The sequence below is a fragment of the Galeopterus variegatus genome, unplaced genomic scaffold, assembly GCF_000696425.1.
Source record: "Galeopterus variegatus unplaced genomic scaffold, G_variegatus-3.0.2 Scaffold249, whole genome shotgun sequence".
Taxonomy (NCBI): domain Eukaryota; kingdom Metazoa; phylum Chordata; class Mammalia; order Dermoptera; family Cynocephalidae; genus Galeopterus; species Galeopterus variegatus.
The window spans coordinates 464,372-476,834 of record NW_007726360.1 but is presented as its reverse complement, the minus strand read 5'-3'; the positions used below and the strand labels follow the sequence as shown (position 1 = coordinate 476,834).

Below are 12,463 nucleotides of genomic sequence, written 5' to 3'. Positions count from 1 at the left end.
TTGGGGAGAAGTTAAGGTAACTTTTCTTTTACTATATTTTAGGTGGCTGAATATACTATCCTAGAAGGAAAACTTCAAAAAACCCTAATTGACTTAGAGAAGCGAGAGCAGCAGCTTGCCAGTGCAGAATCAGAGGTACTACATTTATCTGTCATAGATCCTTATTTCACAAAGAATCCATATATTAAGTTTATATTATTTATTTCTTTTTGCTCTATACAAATGTATTTCATGGAAATTATCTTTCAGACTTTATGGAGTAAAGTGTGTTTTACATGTTAGAATGTTAAGAATAAGTAGAAAAGTGTTATTTGAAATTGTTAACTATCATTCAGCCAGGTTTGGCTGACTTCTACAATAGTGGAAGTTTTTGTTAACTTTCCTATTATGTGGAAGGAATGGGAGAAGAGATAATGTTCCATGGGCTCAGGGGCATAGAATCCTGATTTTGTTTTCAGGGAGAAGGGAATTTTTTTCTCTTTCTTGCCCATTAAAGATTAGATCCCAAGAAGGGTGAGAACTTATTTTAGTATTATGCCTAGTTAGCATTTTTATTAGGTTTTACTAAATCTTACCCTAAAGGTTTTTTTAAAATTTCTATAGAAATCACTTCAAAAGATAATTAGAATTACTTCCACTTTAAATTTATATGCCCCTTCCCTATTCAAAAGATGTTTCTTAAAATTTTCTTAGCAAATCACCCTAACCTTATTGTTATTAATTTTCTAGGATATCTAAATGATTATAGATTTGTTTCTAATACTGAGGCTCTATTGCCTTCTATGTGATTCGGTAGAGAATCAAAAGTTTCTAAAAGAAGAAAAGAAATGTGGGCTTATTTATTTATATAATAAAAGGGGCTTTATTCAAATAGGAATTTTAAGTGGTTAGGGCCTTTTCAACTGAATTTATACAGGTTATATATGGAATTTTGTATATATTTGTATATTAGTATCAAATGATAATGATTTAAAATTTTTATTATCAGTACACTTGAACATTAACTCTCTAATGACTAAAAATGATGTGAAAATAAATATAAGGACAATAGAATACTGAACGGGTAGTAATAGGCCAGCCTCTTAAAGATGCCTTTGTTTATAGCTTCAACGAGAAAAAAAGGAACTGCAATCAGAACGTGAACGGAACCTGCAAGAACTTCAGGACTCTATCCGTAGGGCCAAGGAAGACTGTGTTCACCATATAGAACTGGAAAGGTTAAAGATCAAGCAGCTAGAAGAGGATAAACACCGACTGCAGAAGCAGGTTAGATAAAATATTTGTCATCTTTTTACCCTTAGAGTTTATTTGCATTCTAGAAATAATAGAAATAGTTCACTAAAAAGTGATAAAATTTACAGTAATTTGCACTATATGTATTGCATTAAGAGTCAAATAAACTTTAAGTTGGATCTTCTTTTTCCTAAGTTAAAGCTAAAAGCTGTATCGGAATAATTTTCTGCTCTCATAGCTATTTGCATGAAATTGTACTGTATTTCAAGTGACTTCCAACATAAAATGTTTTTTATAAGTCTCCTTTTAGCAAACATAGATATCTTCATGTAGCAATGGACCAAATTCAGTGAAGAACCGAATTTCATGACAAAATTGTCAGTGCTCCTCTCCACTTCCTCACTTCACATTCATTCTCAACCCATCCCACTCTGCTTTCTGTCCCTGTTGCTTCAGCCAGCCAATTGTTAAAGAAGCCACCAAGGGCTAAGTCACTAAGTTCAGTAGGCATTTTTCATTCCTCATCTTTTTAAAACTTATTAACATCATCAGCACTATCGTTCTTGTTTTTGTATATTCTCAACTTCTCTACAACCACTCTCCTTGTTTTCCTCTACCTTACGGCCACCCCTCAGGCTCTTTTGCAGGCTGTCTTCCTTTATCTTGCAATTAAATGTTGGACTTCTCCAGGCTTAAGGCTTACTTTCTAGAAAGCGATTTTATCCATGCCCATGACTCCAAAAACAATCTGTACGTTTGGGACTTTCACATTTATATCCAAGACCTTACCTTTGCACTCTAGACCCATATATCTGATTTTCTTTTTGACATTTGATGTGTTAAGGCATTTTAAACCCAACATGATCCTCCTATCTACACCTGACCTTCTTCCTGTAAGTGTTCTCTGTTTCAGTGATGGGCTCCTTTAATCTGCTCCTCGTGTTGCAGCAAGAATATTTTTGAAGTTTGGGAATCATGACACCCTCCTCTTTAAAATCTTTTAGTGTCTTCTCACTGCTTATAGGAGGAATATCAGAATCGTTATCTTGGCCTATAAGCCTCTGCATAGTTTGGACCCAGCCTCTCTGTCTGACCTCATTTTCCTCACTTTCATCTCTGCTGTGTACTCTCCAGCCACACTGGTCTTCTGTGAAGTCCTCAGGCATGCCAGACTCACTTCACTCACGGGATCTTCATGTGTGCTGCTGTTTCTGGGCCCAGTGAACTCTGTTCATCCTTCAGTTTTCAGCTAAAGCATTGCTTACCCCAGTAAATCTTCCCTGACCCCTGCTTCCTAAGTCTAGGTCAACTTTTTGTTTTATGTTTTCATGGAACATTATTCTCCTGTTCTTTTTCTTTATGATGTGTTCTATGTTTGTTTTTATTTTCTGTCAGATTGTTTGCTCCATGAAAACTACTTTCGTTTATAGCTATGTGCCTGGAGCCCAGCCCACTTGTCAGCGCATAATAGGGACTAAATAAATATTTGCTGAAAAATAGAATGATCGAGCCGTTAAAAATTAGCTTATCTTTCTTGAAAATTTTTCATGTAGATTAGATACATATGATGAATTCCTCCAAAGTCTTCGATAAATTCTATCAAGAAGAACAGTTTCCTTAGTAGTTCAGGGTCAGTTATGGTCACATTATTTATGTGGTTGTAAATGTGAATTTTATTGTTACTGTGGGAGTCTCATTTTAAATATGAAAGATAAAGTTATAAAAGTGGGCAATTGTGATGGGATTTACTAGTAATGCTTCTCTTCCACTTATCAGGAAGATTCAGCTCTTAACAAGTATTAGAATCACCAGGGGCCACTCTTGAAAAATACACCTCTGTGTCATGTCCTAGACTGGTATAAATTAGCTTACATCTTCATAGCAAGAACCTTGGTGAGAAGAACTGGTATTTTGAAAAAATTACCTAGGAAACACCCCTGTTCTTAAACCACTGTTCTAATACCTGCAGAAAAAATGGGGGCCGGAGGGTGAGGGAAATTTTCCAAGATGCTCAAATTGCTAAGTCCGTGACTGTGTACATTTCACATTTTGGTATAGGAACAGTTTTTAGGCCCTTACTCTGACCAGGTTATGTGCATTATTCACGCAATTCTATCCTGAGGGGTAGAAGGGACAGTTAAACACACTGTCAGTGAGAGCTGATGAAGATAAAGTATCTATACTCAAACAGATAAAAGCAGATACAAGAATTTAAAATCAATGTAGTTTATGGTCCACTTCTCAAAGGATAAAGAGTTCAGCATGCCTGAATAGCTTACTGCTTTACAACCTGATTGTAACAACAATAATTGTTTATGATGATGTCCCTGAATGGTAAAGAAACTACCAAATGTAATATTAAGTTTACTAGCTTTTGTCTAAAACATGAAAGTTAGAGAGATACTTTAGAAAGGTTTCTATTCAACTTTGGATGTTAAAAAAGGTAAACTTCAGTTACATGGAAACATACCTCATTATCTAAAGATGCTAGATAAATCCTAATTAGAATTATTTATTATTAATGATTTGTTTTATTTTTGCCACAAATTTTCTCAGTATTTCAAATTTAGTTAAGTTTTACATCTTAGGAGAGAGATAACTAGTTTACCTAATAATAGTCATATCAGTATATCTTTTGGGAAAGCATATTGATATATAATCTATTCTTGCATTTGATTTTTTAAAAATCCCAGATTGAAGAAAAAAAATCTTTATACCCTACTTTTTTAAAGAAAAATTTGAAACTGTTGTAAGGAAATTACAGAGTGTCTAATCAAGACAGCCTCGTTTTTAGTTTTTATTTTTTTCTTTAGGAAGTATTGACTGCTTTGATTTAGAGCATTTTTCTAAGGAATGAAAAGATCTGAACTCTATTTTTGCCCCTGCTACTGCTTGGCTCACTAGCTCTTTGGCACTGCCTCAGTTAGTTCTTTGACTTTGAATTTTCTTACCTATAAATATGAAAGAATTGGACCAAATAATCTTTAAATTGCCTTAAGTTGTAATAGTATTTGAATCTGTAATATTCATACAGTATCAAACTATAATAAGTACTACATTAAAATTGAGTTTATTTTTATTTTCATGGATAATCTGGTATATCTATAATGCTCAATCTTTTCTTTCATGTGACATCTTAAGAAAAGTGTAAAGAAAGTATCAGTATTTCTATCAGGTGACCTTTTCATTTGCCATCTAAAATTTAACAAAAACGTCCTCATTGTACTGGTTTTATAAGAAATCTTTATACTATTCAAAAGTTTTTGTGTATTGTTAATCAGTTGATTTACTGAGTTTTTAATTACTAGATATCTTTATTTTCCTCATGCTTTATGTATTTCCTAAATTTTCTACTATTAATATACTTTAGAATAAGAAAAAAAATGACACTTGAATTGAATTTTAATATTAAACTTTGCATATCATTCTTTTAAAATGACTATAGGTACTTTTTCTTAATACAGCTTAATGATGCTGAAAATAAGTATAAGATTTTGGAAAAAGAGTTCCAGCAGTTCAAGGATCAGCAAAGCAACAAACCAGAAATTCGTCTACAGTCTGAAATAAATCTTCTCACCTTGGAAAAGGTACCCATGTCAGTTTTTGACAGCTTAACTAGTCTCAGTGATCAGTGTATAAAATTAATAAATAATACCTTTGTATACAATGTAATAATGTTTCACTGTAATGTTCTAATATCAAATAAGAACATATCAGAGAATTCAAGGCACATGACATTGTTAGAACTTGAATTTCTTGGCTTATATCAGTTATAGCTTATATTAATTGGAGTCCTTGGTTGCAAAGAACAGAACTAACTAGGAATAAAGGAATTCACAAAACTGTAGGAGACTGAAGAACCAGTTTCAAAATATGGCAGAAAGAAGAGGAAGCAAAGCAAACCAGTATCCTGTCACAAAACAATCTACTTAGAAGCGTGCGCCTGTTAGTGCAGGCACTGCCATGTTGCTGGATTCTGTAGCCTCTGATTCTAGTGTAATACTGTTGAACTGTCAGTTTTAGTGCCATACTGTTGAACTGTCATTAGCCATTATGAATATTCTGTGTATCACTACTTTCTAGATTCAGTGTCCTAGACAGGAGCTTTCATTTTAAATCACAGACCTGCACTTTAGCTTTCAGCTTGGAAGAAGGGATATCCATCCTGTTTGTTTTCTGTGGTTAGAATCCATCCTATTGTGTTTTTGTGGTTAGAAGCCATCCTATTTTGTTTTCTGTGGTTTCTCAATTTCATTGGGATTCTCCCACAAACAGAATGTTCAAATGCTAGGCATTTTAAAAGTATGTAGTGTTCCAACAGACAACCTAAGTTTGACAGTGTGTGTTCTTAACATTTTATGATTTGATCATTTTTAGGCATGGTTAAAAGATATAGCATACACAGGAAAATAACCTTTAACAGTGTAAATAATTGTTGTGCCAGCCATTCCCTGTCTTTTTCCACTCAGCTTTATATTGAAGGCTTCCTTTCCATTTTGCTTCCATAGATTTAGCTACTAGGGGGCGCTAGCAGATGATTGGTGGGTGGGAGTTGGGGGGTGCCAGGGTAGTTCATGTTCTTGTTCTCTCCTTCTCCTTCTCCTCCTTCTCTCTCTCTCTTTCCCTAGGCTTCTTTTATTTTCTCTGGCAGTAGTTGCATGTTTTTATGGTTCCATCTCCCACCAGATAGCCCTTCTCTCCAGCTCCCTTTGGGCAGTCCCCGCTGTGGTTCTAGTTCACTGGACAACCCCAGTTTTTAGGTTCCCGGTAGCACGACCTTCTTCTGTTGCTTCCCTACCCAGGAGAGATAGGAACTTCATGTTGCTGCTAATCACTGGGTTACCTCTATTTGAAGACCTAGAGTGATTTCCAGTTTCCTGTCAGGATTATGATGGATACAACTAGTTTTTCATTATCTAGCAAAGATGGGTACTATTTGACACTGTGATAAATGCTGTGAAAGCTTCAAAAAATGTACTTACCCAGATAATTATAGCAACAGGCAAATGATAGATATTAGCTAATTTTCTCATATGAAATGCTATGAACACAAAGGGAAATAAAGTCACTTCTAGCTGAGATCAACACATTAGGCATAACAGAGAAGTGAGATTTGATATGGAACCTAAAGGATAGGTGAAATTTTAAATAGGGATATATATGGATGAGGTTATTCCTAAAAGAGGTATTGAACAGAAGTATAGAGGTTAAAAAGTCTGTTGCATATTTGGATATTAGCTTAAGTTGAGCCTAGAGTAGAATCAGTACAGTTGTAGTTTACAAAATAAAAATCAGGCTGATAAGAAAATGCTGGAAAGGTGATTTTCGGCCATATTGGGGAAGGTCTTAGATGCTAAGTTAAAGAATTCAAATTTTATCTGGTAAGAGAGAGATTACTCCCAAGTTTATAAGATTGGCATAATGTATGTTAATATTAATAGAAATGAATAATTTTGATGAAGAATATGGGAGAGTAGTAATCAGAAAGTAACATTTGGGAGCAGGAGATAGACTTACAGGTTTGAGAGAGTGGACTAACGGACAGCAGCAGCAGCCAAGAGTGCTTTGAGTGAAGCAGTGTCTGGTCTCTGTTTAAGTGTGGTAGGGGAGAAAGACTGTGTGAATAGCTTCAACATCTATTTTGAAGTTAATTTCATAATTTTAGCATTCAAAACCTTAATGATTAAGTTAGGATATTATAATCTAATTTTAGGCTATGGGATAAATTCCTTTAGGAACTTCTAATACTCATTGTGACTGTTTCAGAACTACCACAATCCAAGCTACATTGTAAACTTTCCAAGGCAGAAACCATGTAGTAGCAATTTTCATATTACCTGTGCTTAGCACAGCACTGTACCTTGTAGTACTGAATAAATATTTGTTAATAGTGGTGATGAACCAGCATAATCTTTGCTACTCAGAATTTTCATATGTTCATCCATTCAGCAAAAATTTAATGGAGGGCATATTGTTTGTATCTATCTCATCTTGATACAAAATGGTTTTAATATGTTAAGTTCTTATTAATTAGTTCATCAGCAACTTACTGAATACCCTCTATATTCCTAAGATTATTATTATCCTTGCGCTGAACAAGACAAACAAACTCCTCAAGGAGCTCCATTCTAGAGGAGTTAACAAATAAATGAACAGGATCATTTTTCTTAATGCTGAGCATAATAAAATTAATAAAAAGGAAGGTGTCATAGTGAATGTGGCAGTGTGGGTGGCATGGCAGGACAGGTGCCACTGCACATAGGGTGGTTAAGAAAGACCTTTTTGAGGAGGTAACTAACATTTAAATGGAGATCTGTGAGAAGAGAAGCCAGCAATGTGAAGAGCTGTGGGAATTGTGTCCAGGGGTCACCTGCAAAGGCACAGAAGTGGGACTAAGCCTGGATTGTTTGAGGAATAGGAAGAAGGCCAGCTTAGAGCATGAGGGGAGGAGATGTGCAAGATGAGTTTCAAAATATGGGCCCTTAAAGCTATGGCAAGGAGAACAGGTTTTGTTCTTAATCTAATAGAGTTGTAGCATAACAGTAGTTAATACCACAGATACTGGAGCCAGAGACCTTGGTTCAAATCCTAGCTTTGCCAGTTACTGCTAGCTTTGTCACCTTGGGCAAGTTACTTTTCTTCTGTGTACTTATCTCCATATCTTTTGGATGGGGATAATTAGGTTGATAATAGAATTAAATGAGTTAATATTTGTAAAATGCTTAGCGCAGAACCTGAGGCATTGTTTATTTTATTTATTTTACTTTTGTTATACTTACAAACATAAAATTTAAATAAATAATGGGATACCGTTGAAGGGTTTTTAAAGTAGGAGAGTAGCATGATCTTTACAATACAAAAAAAAAAAAATCATTTGTCTAGTATGTAGAATATGTATGTAAGAGGACACAACCTGTCTCTTCAGCTGCAAATTCATCTATTCAACTGCCTACTCAACATCTTTTCCTGAATGCCTAAGAAGAGCAGTTCTCAAACTTTTTGGACTCAGGACCCCATTATATTATTAAAAGTTATTAAAGACTCCAAAACACTTTGTGTCTACTGGTAATTGCTGTACTAGAAGTTAAAACTGGAAATGGTTTAAAATATTAAACCCAACGTATAGTAACAAGGATAACATTTTTATGAAAAACAACTATTTTTTTTAAAAAGCAAATTGTTAGAAGAGACTGTTTTACTTTTTTGCAAATCTCATTAGTGTCTGGGTAATAGAAGACAGCTGGTATATCTGCTTTTGCCTTAAATCTGTTGTGATATACATCATGTAGCCTCTGGAAAACTCTACTAATAGACGAATGAAAGTGGAAAAGACAAATAATGTATTAATATTATTATGAAAACAGTTTTAACCTCCTGGACCCTTTGAGGTCAAAACTGTAGTCTTTGAGATATCCCAGAATGTACAAAACTAAACTCAAGTGGTGGTGGTGGTATAGTGGTGAGCATAGCTGCCTTCCAAAACTAAACTCAGATATCTCCCCGAAACCTGTTTTTCATCTAATGTCTCTGATCTCAATAAATGTTTCTGCAGCCTGTCAACTGCTAAGCTATCTTTGGGTTTTGTTCTTATCCCCACATTCACTTAGCTGCAAAGTCTTATTGATTCTGTCTCTTACATACTTGGACAGTCTCTTCATTTCTTCATTTTTGGCCATCTCTTCATTTCTCTGCCAGTGAACTTGAATCCAGCTGGATATTTCCCACCCCTCTTTTGATAAAAACCAAGTAGTAAAGTTTTCTGTGTTTATAAATATTAATTTTGTAGTACCTATCAAAAATGTTTGAAGCACTCATTAGATATAGATAGTATTTCATCGATTCTCACAAGATCTATTAAGTAGGTGTCAGAAAGTATTTCCATTTTACCTTGGGTATAAATTCAGAGACCAGATATCAGAATTGTAGCAGAAGCATTATCTTATTTATCTGTGAATATGGGCTGGTTGACTAGATAATATCCAACAAAGAAATAAATTTTAAACAATTTTTTAAATTTCTTCTTCCAACTACACTTTTACCAAAAGGATAAAAGTCATTAAACATATTAAAAGTATCCTGAACTTGTTGAGAGACAGAGAAACACATAACTGAACTTGTAAGTCTAACATAATTAGACTTAAAGAATTCATCCAGCATATTTAAGTGCCTAGTAAAACAAGGCTTTTCAGCTCTGCTGAAAGTTTTTTGTAAATATTTTTGGAGCCAGAAGAGGGCAGAATCTTATTTCTTAAATAGTAACAAAGATAACAGCACAGAAAGGAAGACATATGTGAAAAAGTATCTGACTTAGTCTGTAAGTTCTGGTTATGTCTGATTGAGATGTTTTTTGGTTTTTTTTCATTCAGTATGACAAAAATAGTCCCATTTTCACTGAAGTGGTCTAAAAATAAGTTAACATTAAGATACAGTTTTACCAAATATAATTCTGGATTCCTTTTGTTATGTAAGAAGTGAATAATAGTTTCTGATTTTTTGATAGCTGAAATGTTTTTTTACATAGCTTGAAAATGATTTGGACTTAAAAAAAATAAAATATGGAAAGTGTATAGTTTAGTAGCATATAGAAGTTGAAAAGACAAAGAAAATATGTTGAAAAATATAGATGTTTTTAATCAAGCAAAAAAAATATTTATTTAAGAATATTTGGTGAGGGCCGGCCCAGTGGCGCACTGGATAGTGCGCCGCTTGGGAAGCGCGGCGGTGCTCCCGCCCGAGGGTTCGGATCCCACATACAGACCGGTTCCCGCTCACTGGCTGAGCGAGGCGCGGGAGCAACACCGAGGGTTGCGATCCCGTTGCCAGTCCCGGTCCGGTCCGGGGGCGACACTGAGGGTTGCGATCCGTTGCCGGACACGGAAAAAGAAAAAAAAAAAAAAAAAAAAAAAAAAGAATATTTGGTGAGTGTCTACTGTGTGCACACCCTTGTCATAGGGCAAATGAGAAAGATGAAAAGAGAGTAAAGGAAAAGTACATTATCCTTTTGGGACTTCACTTTTAAAGAGTTTGTAATGTAATTGGGGAGATGACTCAGAGAGATGAATGACCATGAATAATCAAATAGCAAAGAATGTAATAGAAACTCTTCACAATTCAAAAAGGAGAAACCATTCAATGTTCAGAATCTAGTAGTTTTAAGACAGCTTCTTGTAGAAGTGGAATTTTGAGCTGAGACTTGAGATTTAGTTAAGCAGAGAAGAAAAAGTATTGGTAGGCTCAGAAAGTAACTTGGGCAAGGGTCGGGGTATGTGTAGTAGACACAAACCTGGTTATAATTGAGTGTTTCCTGTTGAGGAATACTAAAAAAAGTAGGTTGAGCAGGTGGGATGGAAATTATATTTTGGAGTACCTGGAGTCCTAGGCAGAGGAGTTAAGTCCCAATACTGTAGGTAAATGGCTATTGGAGAATTTTTAGTAGAGAGTGAATTGATCTAATGGTGGTTCTCAGGATTTGTAGATAGGGCAGATTTGAAGTTGGGGAGACAAAAGAACCTCTTATAGTCAGATAAATTGAGAAGAGCCTGGGCTAGGGAAGTGGCAGGAATATAAAGGATTAAAATTTGAAAATATTTCAAAGGAGAAGTCTATAGTTCCTAATAACATGTTAGACCTGGGAATAGGGGATTAGAGATGGCAATGGCATACCTCTAATAGAGAACCAGAATTGTGGGTATATTGATTCTAGAAACAGGGAAATTGGGAACCAGTGAATGCTAGTCTGTTTTTGTCTTCACCGACTTCTGAATTGACACTAGGTCTTGAGCTGAATTTTCCTTTCATATATAATTTGGCGTATGGTACATTACCTCATGTCATGGACCAGGAAAACCTAAATGAAAATACAAGTGCAAAGGCTTCCAGAAGTCTCAGATCTACTTACAATATGACCTTTTAACTCAAGGTCTTTGAATGCCCTGAAATTATATCAAAATTTTGGTTGTGAGCATTTTTTTTGGAATCAGGTCTGTGTATTTCTTTAGAATCGCAGAGGCATCTATATTCTTAAAAAAAAAAAGTTAGGAACCATTCATTTGGTGATAGGAATGAATTAAAAGAATAAAGTGTGTGTTTCAAATTTGCTAGCTACAGGTTTTTTATTTAAGAATAAAGAAATTATATGTATAACTATACATATGTTTTAAATTAGTGTGAATAACTATACAAAGTGAATTATTTTAATAATTATGGCAAAACTGATATAGCATGCCCAGACAGTTTTTTTTTTCTGATGTAGCTGGTCCACTGGGTATTAATAATCCTTCTAGGTTCATCATTGTCTCAACCCTCATTCTTGGGTACATCCAGGATATTAGACTTTTCCAAGACCCATGGATATAATTGCTTTTATAACTGAATATTGCCTTTTTATCCCACAGCTGTAAAAAGATTTTTTCTATTCTTCTGGGTATGGCCTGTTGTTAAATTACCAAGTAAAATGTATAAATCTTAGGGGCATAAGTGGAAGAGATTATTTTTGATAATCTCAGCAGTGTATTATTTAATTTAAGATGCTTGAGTCTAGTTGTGAAATGTCAACACATTTAAATCCTAGCACTAGGGATTTGTAAAGCAGAAAAGACCTTGACTCCATGTAGTCATATATTACTGCAGAGAATGCTCTGGTGTTTTGTGAAGGGAATTTGGCAATATGCTTTTACTTTTATTTTCATATGAGTTTTCTGAAGTTTGAATTTTTGGATAGTGTCTTCGTTTTTGTTTTCCTGTAAAATATTAGGAGCTCTATGTTTGGGAAAAACTAGACTTGACCTAAAAAAAATTAGACCAGTTTAGAGTAACAGTGTTTTAATGTAATTCAAGCAGATTATTACATTATCACTTAATAGTAAAACTGTCTGTTGGCTTCATGAATTTGTTTGGTACTTGGTTTGAAACACTGAGTGCATTCCAAAACATAACCAAGTTGGCTTTGGTTCATGTACAACAGATTGCCTGCTGTAAGTATAAATAGCCATATTTTTAATTGAATCAATTTAGTGTTTTTCTTTATATATTTGAGGAAAAATAGAAAATAAAGGTTGTGTGTTATTAAGGAACATCGTTTTTCTTACTCTTGAGTTTATTTTAACATTCTTAAAATATTTTTGACTTTGTTCTCTTAGTAAACTGCTTTCTGATAAAACATTTCACTGTTTTCAGTGTTCCACATTTTGCGAAAAAAAAAAAAATAAATAAATAAATAAATAAATAAATA

At 34.4% G+C, this 12,463-nt stretch overlaps 1 protein-coding gene across 1 annotated transcript in view; it reads left to right on the top strand.

Moving 5' to 3' along the window:
* CEP120 (centrosomal protein 120kDa) overlaps positions 1 to 12,463 on the top strand; it is an 88,814-nt gene that overhangs the window by 57,837 nt on the left and 18,514 nt on the right. The window contains exons 16-18 of the mRNA XM_008566519.1: positions 43 to 135; positions 1,105 to 1,266; positions 4,698 to 4,820. Coding sequence (XP_008564741.1) covers positions 43 to 135; positions 1,105 to 1,266; positions 4,698 to 4,820 — 378 coding nt within the window. The remainder of the gene's footprint in view (positions 1 to 42; positions 136 to 1,104; positions 1,267 to 4,697; positions 4,821 to 12,463) is intronic.